This window comes from Ascaphus truei, chromosome 11 (assembly GCF_040206685.1).
Source record: "Ascaphus truei isolate aAscTru1 chromosome 11, aAscTru1.hap1, whole genome shotgun sequence".
Taxonomy (NCBI): Eukaryota; Metazoa; Chordata; class Amphibia; order Anura; family Ascaphidae; genus Ascaphus; species Ascaphus truei.
The window spans coordinates 55,841,387-55,860,082 of record NC_134493.1 but is presented as its reverse complement, the minus strand read 5'-3'; the positions used below and the strand labels follow the sequence as shown (position 1 = coordinate 55,860,082).

The 18,696-nt window shown below is 46.7% G+C and overlaps 2 protein-coding genes across 2 annotated transcripts in view; both read right to left on the bottom strand.

Annotated features, from left to right (window-relative positions):
* Nucleotides 1–1,162: 1,162 nt before the first annotated feature.
* On the bottom strand, nucleotides 1,163–6,041 carry LOC142463560 (uncharacterized). Its single transcript, XM_075566462.1, has 4 exons — nucleotides 5,017–6,041; nucleotides 4,387–4,510; nucleotides 3,145–3,218; nucleotides 1,163–1,805 (listed from the first exon to the last, which is right to left on the bottom strand). Exons 1-4 carry the CDS (start codon nucleotides 5,336–5,338, stop codon nucleotides 1,465–1,467), a joined length of 861 nt encoding a protein of 286 aa, XP_075422577.1. The 5' UTR covers nucleotides 5,339–6,041; the 3' UTR covers nucleotides 1,163–1,464.
* Nucleotides 6,042–9,778: 3,737 nt separating this feature from the next.
* The window catches only part of LOC142463559 (uncharacterized), a 23,393-nt gene continuing 14,475 nt past the window's right edge, over nucleotides 9,779–18,696 (bottom strand). The window contains exons 4-6 of the mRNA XM_075566459.1: nucleotides 14,529–14,652; nucleotides 12,617–12,690; nucleotides 9,779–10,470 (exon numbers count right to left, since the gene is read on the bottom strand). Of these exons, the coding sequence (XP_075422574.1) occupies nucleotides 10,055–10,470; nucleotides 12,617–12,690; nucleotides 14,529–14,652 (614 nt within the window). The 3' untranslated portion in view covers nucleotides 9,779–10,054. The remainder of the gene's footprint in view (nucleotides 10,471–12,616; nucleotides 12,691–14,528; nucleotides 14,653–18,696) is intronic.

Below are 18,696 nucleotides of genomic sequence, written 5' to 3'. Positions count from 1 at the left end.
GTCCCGAGTCACAGAGGGGCACCACGGAGGAAACACGTGAAATCTAGAGGCTGTATTACACCCTCCTTACTTTTTAATTTCATTTTTTGTTTATTAATAATTCTATATGTACATCGCATAGAGACAGAGCCCGGGTATTTTTCTAAACTCTATTTGTAGGAGCTGCTTTCCAACTTCTGTTGATTTGTCTCATAATTTGTGTTGATAACATTGGAACATGAAAACACTCTTAATTGAAGGAGGTAAGATGGGAATGGACCATGTGATGGGGGCTACACTGTCTTATGACTGAAGGTCTGGAGAGAGGATGGGAAGGGACCATGCAATTTGGGGGACACTGTTTTATAACTGAAAGGCAGGAGATAGGATGGGATGGAACCATGCGATGGGGGTACACTGTTTTATAACTGAAGGGCAGGAGATAGGATGGGATGGAACCAGGCAATGGGGGTACACTGTTTTATAACTGAAGGGCAGGACATAGGATGGGAATGGGCCATGCGATGGGGTGTACACTGTCTTAAAATTTTAGGTTAGGAGATAGGATGGGAATGGACCATGTGATAGGTGGTACACTGTCTTATACCTGAAAGTCAGGAGATACTGTAGCATGGGAAGGGACCATGTGATAGGTGGTACACTGTCTTATACCTGAAGGTCAGGAGATACTGTAGGATGGGAAGGGACCATGTGATAGGTGGTACACTGTCTTATACCTGAAGGTCAGGAGATACTGTAGGATGGGACGGGACCATGTGATAGGTGGTACACTGTCTTATACCTGAAGGTCAGGAGATACTGTAGGATGGGACGGGACCATGTGATAGGTGGTACACTGTCTTATACCTGAAGGTCAGGAGATACTGTAGGATGGGAATGAAGAATAATTTTAAAAAGGAAAAAAAACATTTTCGACGAGTGAATTTAAATGTAACTGTTGAAAAAGTTGATGTAGGTGGTAATGACTAATTTGATGCCAATTACATAGTGTAAGAATCTCCTTGTTGTACATCAGTTGATTTGTAACAGCTCTGTACATCCTGATTTTACAGCCAGCGCTTTTAGTGCAACAATAAAGCTTTCTGTGCAAACCCTACTCGGATGTTTCATGCCCACGACACTAAAGCATGACACTATTGTGACACATCGACACTATGAAGCATTTATTTAAAATACCTTTATTTCTGTCAATTTAATGACAAACAAGCAGTTTCTGGAGCCAATAGCCTTGTATACCTGGATATAGCACTTCCCCATTCTCCTTACCTAGTGATTATATACTGTAGAGATAAGAAGCCTTCACACCCATGAAAGTAGATATTAAGGGTAATATTTACTGAGCAGTGCCCTGCCATAAGACATGTTACTGCAGCACGATAATATGTCCTAGTTGTTCCTCTAAGACCCTTCCATGGTATCTGCCTCTGAGCAGCCTCGTTCTTCTGCCTCTTCTCTCATTTCCTCTTAAACTTTCTCCTGCTCCCTTTTCATCTCTTCTCTCGTTTGCTCCTTGACCTTCTCTCGCTCCACCTCCACCTCCAGCCTTATCTGCTCCCTGACCTGCCTCCTGTGCTCCACATTCATATCCCCCAGCTTCTGATACTTCTTGATGCCTCTGTCGGCCTCGTTACTGCACAGATTCAGGAAGCTCAGGATCTCCATGTCCGTGTCTTCATCTCGCTCGGGTTTCGCAGTCTTGAAGTTCTGCAGGGAGACCATGTGACACACGCCCAGCGAGCTAAAGTAATTACAGATCTTGTCCAGGCCTTCACCGGACTCCATGAGCAAGACAACAGGGAATATTCCTGCAGGAGAAGCACAAGGGCATTACTCACCATGAATAACAGAACGAGGCCACAATAGGATTTACCTATTACCCAATAATACCTCCCAAAGTGTTTTTGGAGTGTATAAGTATCCTGTATTTACAGTATTTCTCCAAAAGTTTCCTTTCTCACGTACAGCAAATAAAATGACCACGTGTGAGCACATTCACATGTCTCAAACAGGTCTACAACCCTGCCCTTCCCCATTATCTCTTAGCTTACAGTGTTTCCACGGCAGCCAGGGATTCTGGGAAATGACATGCAAATGAGCACTCTCAGTGTGTCACTTTTTTGTTTCATATCCATTTTAAACGGAAATGCAAGCAGGCGACTTTGTTTTGGGTTTTACATTTATTTTTTTTACACAGGATTGAAGCTCCGGGACCTCCTGCTTCTGTCGGAGGTGCCGGTAGCCACTCCACTCAGGCAAACAAGATCTTATCTTGCATTAAACGGGCAATGGATGGAAGGGAAGTAAACATAATGATGCCTTGTTTGCCTTTGCAGTTACTGTACTGCCACCTATTGTGGAGGGACAGGCACAATAAAGCCTTATTTTAATTTCACCTTAAAACAGTCTCCATTGCGTACCTCTGCACATGTCCTCTTACAATGCCCCTTTACAAAGCATTAGTAAGACCACACCTTTAATATGGAGTACAAATTTGGGCACCAATCCTAAGAAAGACATTATGGAACTAGAGAGAGTGCAGAGAAGAGCCACCAAATTAATAAAGGGGATGGACAATCTAACTTATGAGGAGAGGCTAGCTAAATTAGATTTATTTACATTGGAAAAGAGGCGTCTAAGAGGGGATATGATAACTATATACAAATATATTCGGGGACAGTACAAGGAGCTTTCAAAAGAACTATTCATCCCACGGGCAGTACTAAGGACTCGGGCCATCCCTTAAGGATGGAGGAAAAGGAAATTTCACCAGCAACAAAGGAAAGGGTTCTTTACAGTGAGGGCAGGTACATTGTGGGATTCATTACCCATGGAGACTGTGATGGCAGACACAATACATATCTTAAAAAAAGGTTGGACCTCTTTTTAGAAAGGAAAGGTATACAGGGATATACCAAATAAGTAAACATGGGAAGGATGTTGATCCAGGGATTAATCCGATTGCCAATTCTTGGAGTCAGGAAGGAATTTATTGTCCCCTTACAAATTTAAAATAATAATTATAACCCAAGAAATTAGCCAATTAAAAGGCTCTGTTCAGCAAAGCTCAGAATGTATTCTTATACATAGAAGAGCCCAGCTGGATACAAATCAGACCTGTTAGTAACATAGGAATGGATCCCTTACCTGTGATATCATAGGCCCTCAATATAAACTTCTTCATGTTCAGAGATCTTTGAGTGGTCATAGTATCTGCTCCTCTGCAACAGGAAACACACTCAGTACAGTATCTTACTGCTCCCTCTCTGCCTTGCTGTACCCCTCCCTGCACACCCAACACCCTGCTGCTCTCCTGCCTTGTTATACACTTCCCTATACACCCAAACATCCTACTGCCCTTCTCACTACCCTATTATACTGCTCCTTATACATCCCAACATACTGCTGCCCCTCACTGCCCTGTTATACCGCTCCCTATACACCCCAACATCCTGCTGCCCTCCTCACTGCCATGTTATACCCCTCCCTATACAACCCAACATACTGCTGCCACTTCACTGCCATGTTATACCCTCCCTATACACCCCAACACCCTGCTGCCGCCTCACTGCCCTGTTATACTCCTCCCTATACACCCCAACACCCTGCTGCCGCCTCACTGCCCTGTTATACCTCCCCCTATACACCCCAACACCCTGCTGCCCCCTCACTGCCCTGTTATACTCCTCCCTATACACCCCAACACCCTGCTGCCGCCTCACTGCCCTGTTATACCTCCCCCTATACACCCCAACACCCTGCTGCCCTCTCACTGCCCTGTTATACCCCTCCCTATACACCCCAACATCCTGCTGCCCCCTCACTACCCTGTTATACCCCTCCCTATACACCCAACGTACTGCCGCCCTCTCATTGCCCTTGTTATATCCATATGTATACACTCCAATGTCCTGCTGCCTCCTCACTGCCCTGTTATACCCCTCCCTATACACCCCAACATCCTGCTGCCTCCTCACTGCCCTGTTATACCCTCCCTTTACACCCCAACATCCTGCTACCTCCTCACTGCCCTGTTATACCCCTCCCTATACACCCCAACACCCTGCTGCCTCCTCACTGCCCAGATTATACCCCTCCCTATACACCCCAACATCCTGCTGCCTCCTCACTGCCCTGTTATACCCCTCCCTATACACCCCAACACCCTGCTGCCTCCTCACTGCCCAGATTATACCCCTCCCTATACACCCCAACATCCTGCTGCCCCCTCACTGCCTTGTTATACCCCTCCCTATTCACCCAATATCTTGCTGGCTTTTTCTTCCTGTATCCTGAGTGCATCATTGGTCATTTCTCGACATTGAACTGTGTTTCCCAAACTCTCTGCTGCTGTTCCCCAATGACACAGGCAGTTAATGGTTTTGGTACCTATACACAATCACAGGCACTATGAAATCGGTGGGTGGGGTATTATGCTTCTTCAGTAGCAGCTCTAACTTCTCTTCCAGGCTCTGGTTCCATTTCACCCCATCTTCCACAAACCGCAGAGACCCTGCAAAGGACCGAGACACAAACATCAATGCAACAGGACCATGATCTGCACCCACTCTTATTACACAGGTTATCTTATTACACAGGTTATCTTATTACACACGTTATCTTATTACACTCGTTATCATATTATACGTTTCTTAGGTATATTTCTGTACGATGGTGGATGGAATTCTCCATAGCAATCCAGTTCTAGTGCAGGTAACAAAATGGCACCATTTATTTTAACAGTAAGGGAATTACAATGTATAAAAAACCATATAATGGTTTTGATTCGATGTCTATAATAGAAATTTTAAGCATACATTAAAAAATATGACAACAAGATTGTGGAATTTTTCTTGTACCTTTTGAAGCTATTGCACAGTCAACTTTACATTTAGGATTTAGGATGTGTTTGATTCCGGTTCTTATTTCTAGATAACTGTTTCTATTTCAGTCTCCCCTCTTATCTCCGGGACGTGGTTATAACTTACAAGCGATGATAAAAGGGGGGTTCTGACTTACTGAGTTGAGCAGACGCTTCGGCGATTTCCTCCTGGTCCAGGTTAACAAATCCTCTGTTGTCGATAATATATAGATAGTGGGTCAGGCTGTATTCCTGCCTGTCCCGCATCACCGACCCCTCCGACCAACGAGAACCGGTCAAGTTCTTATACGGTTCGTCGCGCACGACGCTCAGACACAAGTTAACCAACGAGGATTTGCCATGTCCAAAGAAACCAAAGAGCTGCAGAGAGACTCGCTGGAACGCGTGTCCAGGTACAGGTAGGATGGAGCCCGGGCTGTACTGGGAAATCTTCCCCCGCTCATGGGCTAGAAGAGACATACTTTGAGCTTGATGAGCAGAAGGTCTGCAGATTTGTTTGGGCTGTAAATGTGTGATATTATCAAGTAGATATCAGCCCTGAATGTCTCTCTCCCGAAACTACTCTTGGGTTGTGATAAGGACAAGGATACCAAGGGAAAAATGAAGCAGGATCGACTGAGTCTGTGGAGCTGGATTGTCTGAAGTCAAGTGACAGCCTAATAGAGGAAGCTAGAAGAGGCACCAAGACTCGGGTAAGGGGCGGGTAATCTGCGACTGGTGGATGCAGGATGCGAGCCAGAGAAGAATAAGGGAAGTGAAAGGGACGGAGTAGCGAAATAGAGGGAGGGAGGGGTAAAAAGAAGGGGTTGAAGGAATGGAAGGGGAACACGCAGATTTAAAGGCACCTCATTAATTGCTTCTGTGCTGAAGGTTTTAAAATGAGAGCTGCATACGCACCTGGCAGAGAGGCTGATTCAAACTGAAGTAACTACATCTAAGGAGTTGAATAGGCAAAACCCTCCATTAATTATTTCAAGTGAATCGGTTTAGAGTATTTAAGTCAGTTTACCTTGGCTGTGCCATATGGCTGTGCTAACATCTTAGTAAGATCTTAAGTGTCACATATGAAGTGTCTGTGGAGTTATTGTTGTAGTTAACATTGGAGCTGAAGACTATAAGAAGAACTGGACTCTGCACTTCAACAACAACAACTCTGCAACATGACTTTCTAAATTCCCGGACACTTTGTCTATACACATCTATAGACTGTTTCTAATCTGCTGCTTAATCTTCAGTGCTGCCCTGCCAGGCCTGATTTATATACCTTCTCTTTCAACAATAACTACTATTATCCTCCGATACCTGGAAACTCTCTCCTCCTACCTCTCTCCCCGCTTCTCATTATGCCCTCCCTATTTGCTATTTCCTCACACGTTTGTAAAATGTTCTCTTCTCAGCAGCTTCCCCACTTCCCTCCTGTCCACATTTCTTCATCTTCCCACTCCTCCTTGTTGATGCTGGGGATATCTCTCCTAATCCTGGACCCAGCCATAGACACACCTGCTCTCGCCCACGCCTCCCTGCCACCTCTTTCCCTGCTAATAGTATTAACCCATCTAATTTAATTCTGACAAACCTTAAAACTCATATTGCAAAAGTAGCATCCCAATTGCCTGCACTCATGGCTACTGTCCTGCACCCACAGGCACTCCTACCACCCATTGTGGCCAACCACTGCCATCTACTGCATGTACCCACCATCAAGGCCAAGCACTGCCATCTACTGCACTTATTCCCTCACCTACTGTCTCTGTGAGTCTCTCATCTTACCACTTAGATTGTAAGCTCTCCGGGGCAGGGATTTCCTTTCCTATTGTCTAACTGCTGCGCTTATTGTGTTATTATAATTCCCTGTACTGTATTGTGTTCATGAAGCGCTGAATACACTGTTGTTGCTATATAAATAAATATACATACATACATACATACATACATACATACATACATACATACATACATACAAAGGAGGATTATTATAATAATATAAGAAAAGGCAGGACTCTCACTATCAGGAGTTTGTTCTAGATCTGCTTTTTATTTATGATTGAACAATTATTGAATTTTCTTTAATTACATGTTGTTTTATGATGTTTATACACTCACATTATCACATAATTGATATATAATAATAATAATAGCATGATCTTGTATAGCGCTGCTAATTGTACGCAGCGATTTACAGAGACATTTTGCAGGCAGAGGTCCCGGCCCCATGGAGCTTACAATCTATGTTTTTGGTGCCTGAGGCACAGGGAGATGAAGTGATAAATGGTAACACTTTTGTATATACTTTCTATATTTGTGCAAAACCCCATCTCCGTGTGTACACATCTCCGTGTGTACATGTATCTTATATACTGCTAACTTGTTGATTAGGACACACTTTTTTTGAAGTGCAGTTTTTTCTCTTCTTCACAAACTGTACAACCACAACCTGCAGACTTACTGTGACATCGAGGTGGCAGGGATAATTACTCACTGTGCTACAGGTTTGTGTTGAGTTTCCCGCGGTGTTCACACTGTCAGTATAACTGATCACATAGAAAGACGAGCACTCACACTTACACGTAGAATCGGTGGATCTGGCCGCGCGTGCGCGTCTGTCCCGGCATCTGGTTAATATAATATACAATCCAAACATAGAAATCCTGCATCCAGGGGACTTGTGAAGAAAGTTATTCACGTTTATTTACAGAATTATAAGCAATTCATCAATGCTTCGAAAGACAGCGCGTTATCGCTGTGACAGTGTGTGATTGCTGTCACAGACAGTGCACGATCGCTGTGACAGACAACGCATGATCGCTGTGACAGACAGCGCGTGATCGCTGTAACAGACAGCACGTGATCGCTGTGACAGACCGTGCGTGATCGCTGTGACAGACAGCGCTTGATCGCTGTGACAGACAGTGCGTGATAGCTGTGACAGACTGTGCATGATCGCTGTGACAGGCAGCGCGTGATCGTTGTGACAAACAGCGCGTGATCGCTGTGACAGTCAGCGCGTGATCGCTGTGACAGACAGCGCGTGATCGCTGTGACAGACAGAGCGCGATCGCTGTGACAGACAGAGGACGATCGCTGTGACAGACAGCGCGCGATCGCTGTGACAGACAGCGCGCGATCGCTGTGACAGACAGCGCGCGATCGCTGTGACAGACAGCGCGCGATCGCTGTGACAGACAGCGCGCGATCGCTGTGACAGACAGCGCGCGATCGCTGTGACAGACAGCGCGCGATCGCTGTGACAGACAGAGCGCGATCGCTGTGACAGACAGCGCGCGATCGCTGTGACAGTCAGCGCGCGATCGCTGTGACAGACAGCGCGCGATCGCTGTGACAGACAGAGCGCGATCGCTGTGACAGACAGAGCGCGATCGCTGTGACAGACAGCGCGCGATCGCTGTGACAGACAGCGCGCGATCGCTGTGACAGACAGCGCGCGATCGCTGTGACAGACAGCGCGCGATCGCTGTGACAGACAGCGCGCGATCGCTGTGACAGACAGCGCGCGATCGCTGTGACAGACACCGCGCGATCGCTGTGACAGACAGAGCGCGATCGCTGTGACAGACAGCGCGCGATCGCTGTGACAGACAGCGTGAGATCGCTGTGACAGACAGCGCGCGATCGCTGTGACAGACAGCGTGAGATCGCTGTGACAGACAGCGCGCGATCGCTGTGACAGACAGCGCGCGATCGCTGTGACAGACAGCGCGCGATCGCTGTGACAGACAGCGCGCGATCGCTGTGACAGACAGCGCGCGATCGCTGTGACAGACAGCGCGCGATCGCTGTGACAGACAGCGCGCGATCGCTGTGACAGACAGAGCGCGATCGCTGTGACAGACAGCGCGCGATCGCTGTGACAGACAGCGCGCGATCGCTGTGACAGACAGCGCGCGATCGCTGTGACAGACAGCGCGCGATCGCTGTGACAGACAGCGCGCGATCGCTGTGACAGACAGCGCGCGATCGCTGTGACAGACAGAGCGCGATCGCTGTGACAGACAGCGCGCGATCGCTGTGACAGACAGCGCGAGATCGCTGTGACAGACAGCGCGCGATCGCTGTGACAGACAGCGCGCGATCGCTGTGACAGACAGCGCGCGATCGCTGTGACAGACAGCGCGCGATCGCTGTGACAGACAGAGCGCGATCGCTGTGACAGACAGCGCGCGATCGCTGTGACAGACAGCGTGAGATCGCTGTGACAGACAGCGCGCGATCGCTGTGACAGACAGCGTGAGATCGCTGTGACAGACAGCGCGCGATCGCTGTGACAGACACCGCGCGATCGCTGTGACAGACAGCGCGCGATCGCTGTGACAGACAGCGCGCGATCGCTGTGACAGACACCGCGCGATCGCTGTGACAGACAGCGCGCGATCACTGTGACAGACAGTCTGGGAAACTTTGTAACTGGCGCCTGTCAGTGGAAACTTACCTACTTGTAAATACCACACAATAGTGTGAGAATTAATTGGCCAAACATTACCGTTTTTACTGAAGTTTGGGAATAATAGGACAATTTGATGACAAAAGCCAAAGATGTATATTGTTTGAAAATGTTTTTTGCCCATGTTTCATTGCATGTTATGAATCTTTGTCATATTAGGTTTAATCGCTCAACCAACAGCGCAGTGTAAAATATCGCGTTTCCCTATTACTATGACCCGGTAACATAGTGTCAGGATCTGATTGTTGTACGAGTTGATTTGTAACAGCTCTGTACATCCTGATGTTACAGCCGGTGCTTTTAGTGCTTTTAGTGCTTTTAGTGCTTTTAGTGCTTTTAGTGCAACAATAAAGCTTACAAACCCTACCTGGATTTTTCATGCCCACGACACTAAAGCAGTTCAAATTGACACACATTATTGTGACACATCGACACTAGGAAGCATATATATAAAATACCTTTATTAGTGTCAATTTAATGACAGACAAGCAGTTTCTGGAGCCAATAGCCTTGTATACCTGGATATAGCTCTTCCCCATTCTCCTTACCTAGTGAGTATATACTGTAGAGATAAGAAGCCTTCACCCCCATAAAAGTAGATATTAAGGGTAATATTTACTGAGCAGTGCTCTGCCATAAGACATGTTACTGCAGCACGATAATATGTCCTAGTTGTTCCTCTAAGACCCTTCCATGGTATCTGCCTCTGAGCAGCCTCATTCTTCTACCTCTTCTCTCATTTGCTTTCCAACGTCCTCCTGTTCCCTTTTCATCTCTTCTTTCCTTTCCTCTTTAACTTTCTCCTGCTCCCTCTTCATCTCTTCTCTCGTTTGCTCCTTGACCTTCTCTCGCTCCACCTCCACCTCCAGCCTTATCTGCTCCCTGACCTGCCTCCTGTGCTCCACATTCATATCCCCCAGCTTCTGATACTTCTTGATGCCTCTGTCGGCCTCGTTACTGCACAGATTCAGAAAGCTCAGGATCTCTGTGTCCGTCTCTTCATTTCGCTCGGGTTTCGCAGTCCTGAAGTTGTGCAGGGAGACCATATGACACACGCCCAGCGAGCCAAAGTAATTACAGGTCTTCTCCAGGCTTTTACCGGACTCCATGAGCAAGACAACGGGGAATATTCCTGCAGGAGAAGCACAAGGGCGTTACTCACCGTGAATAACAGAACGAGGCCACAATAGGATTCACATATTACCCAATAATACCTCCCAAAGTGTTTCTGGAGTGTATAAGTATCCTGTATTTACAGTATTTCTTCCAACGCTTCCTTCCTTGTGTACAGCAAATAAAATGAGCACGTGTGAGCACATTTACATGTCTCAGACAGGTCTACAACCCTGCCCTTCCCCATTATCTCTTAGCATACAGTGTTTCCACTGCAGCCAGGTATTCTGGGAAATTACATGCAAATGAACACTCTCGGTGTAACTTTTTTGCGTCATATTCATTTTAAAGGGGCAATCCAAGCAGGCGAATATATGGAGCTTCAAATTTGCAGGATATACGAGCACGCCCTTCGGAAGTAAGTATCTCTGGAAGCAGGGGTTCCCAGGACCTGAAATTAAAGGGGTCCAGCTGCGGATGCCCCCTGCTTCAATACTATGTTGCTATAAAAAATATTGCTCTTTTTCACAGAGCAGGATGTAATTTCTCTCCAGAAGGACTTGGAGACAGAGGAAACGTGGGCAGGTAAATGGCAGATGAGGTTTAATACAGATACATGTAAGGTTATGCATTTGGGAAGCAAGAATAAACAGGCGATTTACAAATTAAATGGGGATAAATTGGGGGAATCCTTGATGGAGAAGGCTTTAGGAGTGCTTGTAAACAGCAGGCTTAGCAATAGTGCCCAAAGTCATGCAGTAGCTGCAAAGGCAAACAAGATCTTATCTTGCATCAAACGGGCAATAGATGGAAGGGAAGTAAACATAATTATGCCCCTTTACAAAGCATTAGTAAGACCTCACCTTGAATATGGAGTACAATTTTGGGCACCACTCCTTAGAAAATACATTATGGAACTAGAGAGAGTGCAGAGAAGAGCCACCAAATTAATAAAGGGCAATGGGTAATCTGATTTATGGAGGAGAGGCTAGCTAAATTAGATTTATTTACATTAGAAAAGAGGCATCTAAGAGGGGATATGATAACTATATACAAATATATTCGGGGACAGTACAAGGAGCTTTCAAAAGAACTATTCATCCCAAGGGCAGTACAAAGGACTCGGGGGCCATCCCTTAAGGTTGGAGGAAAGGAGATTTCACCAGCAACAAAGGAAAGGGTTCTTTAAAGTAAGGGCAGTTACAGTGTGGGATTCATTACCCATGGAGACTGTGATGGCAGATACAATAGATATGTTCAAAAAAAGGTTGGGCATCTTTTTAGAAAGGGATTCTATACAGGGATATACCAAATAAGTAAACATGGGAAGGATGTTGATTCAGAGAGTAATCCGATTGCCAATTCTTGGAGTCGGGAAGGAATTTATTTTTCCCCTTAAGAGATTTCATTGGATAATGTGTCACTGGGGTTTTGTGTTTGCCTTCCTCTGGATCAATATACTGTAAGTACGGATATAGTATAAAGTATCTTGTCATTTGATGAACTTGATGGGCGTATGTCTTTTTTTCAACCTTATCTACTATGTAACTGTAACTCATTAGGTAGTAAATATATATTATATATATTATAGAATCCACAGAAGCAGTCGGCACTCCACTTGCAAGTAGAAAAATCTGGGTGCTTGTCCCATAAAGCAATAATAAACCATACGATACCGTTTGAAGCACGAGATCAGGAGACAGCACTCTGGTAAGTTTGATCACAAGTTTTGTATTGAAAAAGACATGTGTCTTTATGTGTCTTTTTCAATACAAAACTTGTGATCAAACTTACCAGAGTGCTGTCTCCTGATCTCGTGCTTCAAACGGTATCGTATGGTTTATATATATTATATATATTTTAAATATTTTCCTATGGAGAAAATGGCTGCCATGTTTTTCTGTCCCCAAATATCAAGAACTACTGTTGCACGTGTATTGGAAAAGTTCCAACATAAAAAAAAAAAATCAATGTACAGGTTTCAAAATTGGTTTATTGCAAGATATATTTTTCAGAAATTACAAATGTAAAATAATAATTATAACCCAAGAAATTAGCCAATTAAAAGGCTCTGTTCAGCAAAGCTCAGAATGTATTCTTATACATAGAAGAGCCCAGCTGGATACAAATCAGACCTGTTAGTAACATAGGAATGGATCCCTTACCTGTGATATCATAGGCCCTCAATATAAACTTCTTCATGTTCACAGATCTTTGAGTGGTCATAGTATCTGCTCCTCTGCAACAGGAAACACACTCAATACAGTATCTTACTGCTCCCTCTCTGTCTTGTTATACCCCTCTCTGCACACCCAACACCCTGCTGCTCTCCTGCCTGCCTTGTTATACACCTCCATATCCACCCAGCTTCCTGCTACCCCCTCACTGCCTTGTTATACAGCTCCCTATACACTCCAATACCCTGCTGCCTCCTCAATGTGTTGATACACATCTGCATATACACCCAAGATAACACTGCCCACCTGAAAGCCTTGTTATACCCCTCTGTATAAACTCAAATGTCCTGCTGCCCCTCACTGCCTTGTTATAAACCTCCCTATACCTGTGTAGCCGTGATCCCTGATTCACCCCAAAGAGCGGGATTTTGCGCTTGCAAAGAGTAGTTGCAAAAGCCCGCGAAGGAGGGGAGTGCATTTGGCGGGAGGGAGCAGTCCCTTGACCCAGCAGCCCCGCGGGGAGGGTCAGGTGGGAGAGTCGAGCCAATGGGCTGAGGAGGTGAAGGAGATATAGGCAGTGGATGTGCGCACGTGGAGTGAGAGCTGGTTGGAGAGGAGAGGGAGAGTCTGTGAGGGGAGTTTAATCCGCCCCGGCGCAGGCCAGGTGCCCCAGGCCCAGCTAGCCCTGAGTCACCTTAGAGACAAGCTGAGCCAGGGATCGCCATATTGAGGTTCCTCTTCCCATAGTATCTGTAAGCCTTGACCGGGACTATACTGTCGAGAGGGAGGTCTGGGCTCAGACCCCACTTGTGTTGCCGGAGTCCGGGTGGGATCGCCCCGGACCCTAGAGGGAGCGAGAGAGATAGAGCGGTGTCGACGTACCGAGACCCTTTGTGAAGATCGTAGCAGTTCCGAGCACCGGAGTGCTCGGCAGGTATTTCAACAAGTGCGCCAACGGTACCATTCATTCACCCGAGACACAGTGGCTGCGCAGTCACCCATACACACACATAGTTACCTGCAGGGAGCGGGAGGACTAATCCGTTAAGGATCGGACACGGGGTGGGATCACCCGGTGGAGGGTGTGGGAAGTATTGTTGGCGTCCGCCGTGGCGCATGTTGAGGGGTGTCCGCCGTGGCGCAAGATAGTGTTGGCGTCTGCCGTGGCGCGCTATATAACGCATACATATATAGGAATGTTATGGCATGTAATTAACTGTGAGTTTGGTCTGCAAGTAAAGGAGGTTGGTTTTAGAACTTGGCTGTGCAAGTGTAATTCTTGCATATACGTCCTGCGAAGACCCACTCCCCCTTTGGCGGGAGCTGTCGCAGGTGGAGGCGCTGCACCAGTTATAAATATTGTGCGCACCCCAGGCTCTCCGTGGCAGAGACTTAGGCCCTGTGAGCCTGCAGGTAATACAGCACAGAGTAGCGGCTTGCTAGTGATAGGAAGCAGGGCTACACCTGTAACACCCTGCTGCCTTTTCAGTGCCATGTTATACCCCTCCCTATACACCCCAGACTTCAGCTGTACCCATCCCTGCCACATTATACCCTTCCTATACACTTCATCATCCTGCTGCATCCTCACTGCCATGTTATACCCCCTCTCTAAACACCCAACGTCCTGCTGCCCCCTCACTGCCATGTTATACCCCCTCTCTAAACACCCAACATCCTGCTGCCCCCCTCACTGCCATGTTATGCCCCTCCCTATACTCCACAACACTCTGCTGCCCCTTCCCTGCTTATATACCCCCTCCAAATACACCCAAGATTCTGATGACTTTTTCTTCCTGCATCCTGAGTGCATCATTGGTCATTTCACGACATTGAACTGTGTTTCCCAAACTCTCTGCTGCTGTTCCCCAATGACACAGGCAGTTAATGGTTTTGGTACCTATACACAATCACAGGCACTATGAAATCGGTGGGTGGGGTATTATGTTTCTTCAGTAGCAGCTCTAACTTCTCTTCCAGGCTCTGGTTCCATTTCACCCCATCTTCCACAAACCGCAGAGACCCTGCAAAGAACCGAGACACAAAAATCCATTCAATAGGACCATGATATGCACCCACTCTTATTACACAGGTTATCTTATTACACAGGTTATCTTATTACACGTTATCTTATTACACAGGTTATCTTATTACACAGGTTATCTAATTACACACGTTATCTAATTACACACATTATCTTATTACACAGGTTATCTTATTACACAGGTTATCTAATTACACAGGTTATCTTATTACACACGTTATCTAATTACACACGTTATCTAATTACACACGTTATCTTATTACACACGTTATCTTATTACACGCGTTATCTTATGACATGCGTTATCTTATGACATGCGTTATCTTATGACACGCGTTATCTTATGACACGCGTTATCTTATTATATATGTTTCTTAGGTATATTTCTGTACGATGGTGGATGGAATTCTCCATAGCAATCCAGTTCTAGTGCAGGTAACAAAATGGCACCATTTATTTTAACAGTAAGGGAATTACAGTGTATAGAAAACCATATAATTGTTTTGATTCAATGTGTATAATAGGAATTTTAAGCATAAATTAAAAATATGACAACAAGATTGTGGAATTTTTCTTGTACCTTTTGAAGCTATTCCACAGTCAACTTTACATTTAGGATTTAGGATGTGTTTGATTCCGGTTTTTATTTCTAGATACCTGTTTCTATTTCAGTCTCCCCTCTTATCTCCGGGACGTGGTTATAACTTACAAGTGATGATAAAATGGGGGTTTTGACTTACTGAGTTGAGCAGACGCTTCGGCGATTTCCTCCTGGTCCAGGTTAACAAATCCTCTGTTGTCGATAATATATAGATAGTGGGTCAGGCTGTATTCCCGTCTGTCCCGCATCGCCGACCCCTCCGACCAACCAATTCCGGTCAAGTTCTTATACGGTTCGTCGCGCACGACGCTCAGACACAAGTTAACCAACGAGGATTTGCCATGTCCATAGAAGCCAAAGAGCTGCAGAGAGACTCGCTGGAACGCGTGTCCGGGTACGGATAGGATGGACCCCGGGCTGTACTGGGAAATCTTCCCCCGCTCCTGGGCTAGAAGAGACATACTTTGAGCTTGAGGAGCAGAAGGTCTGCAGATTTGTTTGGGTAGTAAATGTGTGATATTATCAAGTAGATATCAGTCCTGAATGTCTCTCTCCCGAAACTACTCTTGGGTTGTGATAAGGACAAGGATACCAAGGGAAAAATGAAGCAGGATCGACTGAGTCCGTGGAGCTGGATTGTCTGAAGTCAAGTGACAGCCTAATAGAGGAAGCTAGAAGAGGCACCAGGCCTCAGGTAAGGGGCGGGTAACCTGCGACTGCTGGATGCAGGATGCGAGCCAGAGAAGAATGAGGAAATGGAAAGTGAAAGGGACTCAGTGGCGAAACAGAGGGAGGGGCAAAATGAAGGGGTTGGACGAATGGAAGACGAACACGTACCTGTGAAGGCACCTTATTAACTGCTTCAGTGCTGAAGGTTTTAAAATGAGAGCTGCATACGCACCTGGCAGAGAGGCTGATTCAAAATGAAGTAACTACTGTACATCAGGCTGCGTCCACGCTGCTGCTGACCGCGCTTGGTGCTTAGCGCGTTGAGTTCAATGAATGTCAACGTGCCCGGCCATGCTCACGCGCCATGCGCGCACTCGTGCTCGTACGCTCGCGGGCGCTTGGTGAGAGATGAAATTGATTTCCAGGTGCGCTGAAGGGTCACATGACCTTCAGCAACCAATCAGCGCCTTCACTGCACGGCCAACTCCCCCGGCCACGGCCCCCCCACTCGTGCTTGAAAATAAATATTCCGGATAGCCGAGCGCTCATGCTTGGAGAGTTGGTGATGTCACCGCTCTCACGCATAAGCGCGCTCAAGGGCAGCGGGGATGCAGCCCAAGGAGGACTATTATAGGAATATAAGAAAAGGTTAGGACTACAGTATAGCTATCAGGAGTCAGTTTGGGATCTGATTTTTATTTATTATTGAACAATTCTTTAATTTTCTTTAATTAAATTTGATATATTTTTTTTGATATTTATGCACTTTCACCTATTTTCACATAGTTGATATAATATAATTTGTAACACTTTTGTATATACTTTTTATATTTGTGCAACACACATCTCCGTGTATACATGTATCTAATACACTGCTAATTTGTTGATTAGGACACCCTTTTTTTTAGAAGCGCCTTTTTCTCTGCAGACTTACTTTGACATCGAGGTGGCAGGGATAATTACTCACTGTGCTACAGGTTTGTGTTGAGTTTCCCGCGGTATTCACACTGTCAGTATAACTGATCACATAGAAAGACGAGCACTCACACTTACACGTAGAATCGGTGGATCTGGCCGCGCGTGCGCATCTGTCCCGACATCTGGTTAATATAATATACAATCCAAAAATAGAAATCCTGCATCCAGGGGACTTGTGAAGAAAGTTATTCATGTTTAATTACAGAATTACAAGCAATTCATCAATGCTTCGGTGCCCACATAGGGGATAAATAAATCAGTGATACCGATGTGCTAAATATGCCCACCAGGCTTCAAGGAAACCATGTAAGGGGGAGGGGACTGGGAGGGGGCTGGGAAAATGGCGCCAGTACTTGGCAGCGCTGCCGCTCTCTTGTTAACTATAGTAGGTATTGCTTTGTACAGACGTGCCGTGCTCGCTATACGCGATCTCCTCTCCCGCTGGGCCTCACATACGGAGAGGCTGTATCTTCCCTCAGCGATATTTGAGCATACTGTAGTTGCTAGAATAATAGGGATTTCACATTAGACAGTGAGCCGCTAGGACTTTAGAACAATAACATTATACAATGAGTGTATATATTCTAATATAGTTTATTTATGCTTAGTTTCATATATAGTATTGACACTGCTCTTTGTTCTTTTCTATGATTTAAATGTATTGTATTCTTGTATAATTATGTGTAGTCACAATAAGACTTATTCTAGTGCTGTATCACAGTTAGCACAACCCTGTTAGGATAATTGCCTAGTAACAGTTGCACTTGGGATCCCCTCTGTCCCCCTCCCTGTCCTCTCCCCTTACATGTTTCCCCTCCCTGTCCCCTCCCCTTACATGTTTCCCTTCCCTGTCCCCCTCCCTGTCCCCTTTCTGTCCTCTCCCTGTCCACTCCCCTTACATGTTTCTCCTCCCTGTCCCCTCCCTGTCCTCTCCCCTTACATGTTTCCCCTCCCTGTCCCCTCCCTGTCACCTCCCTGTCCTCTCCCCTTACATGTTTCCCTTCCCTGTCCCCTCCCTGTCCCCTCCCCTTACATGTTTCCCCTCCCTGTCCCCCTCCTTGTCCTCTCCCTGTCCCCTCCTTGTCCTCTCCCTGTCCTCTCCCTGTACCCTCCCCTTACATGTTTCCCCTCACTGTCCCCTCCCTGTCCTCTCCCCTTACATGTTTCCCCTCCCTGTCCCCTCCCTGTCCTCTCCCTGCCCCTCCCCTTACATGTGTCCCCTCCCTGTCACCTCCCTGTCCCCCTCCCTGTCCTCTCCCCTTACATGTTTTCCCTTCCCTGTCCCCTCCCTGTCCCCTCCTTGTCCTGTCCCTGTCCCCTCCCCTTACATGTTTCCCCTCCCTGTCCCCTCCCTGTCACCTCCCTGTCCCCTCCCTGTCCTCTCCCCTTACATGTTTCCCTTCCCTGTCCCCTCCTTGTCCTCTCCCTGTCCTCTCCCTGTCCCCTCCCCTTACATGTTTCCCCTCCCTGTCCTCTCCCTGTCCCCTCCCTGTCCCCTCCCCTTACATGTTTCCCCTCCTTGTCCTCCCCCTGTCCCCTCCCTGTCCCCTCCCCTTACATGTTTCCCCTCCCTGTCCCCTCCCTGTCCTCTCCCTGTCCCCCTCCCCTTACATGTTTCCCTTCCCTGTCCCCTCTCTGTCCCCTCCCTGTCCCCTCCCCTTACATGTTTCCCTTTCCTGTCCCCTCCCCTGTCCCCTCCCCTTACATGTTTCCCCTCCCTGTCCCCTCCCTGTCACCTCCCTGTCCTCTCCCCTTACATGTTTCCCTTCCATGTCA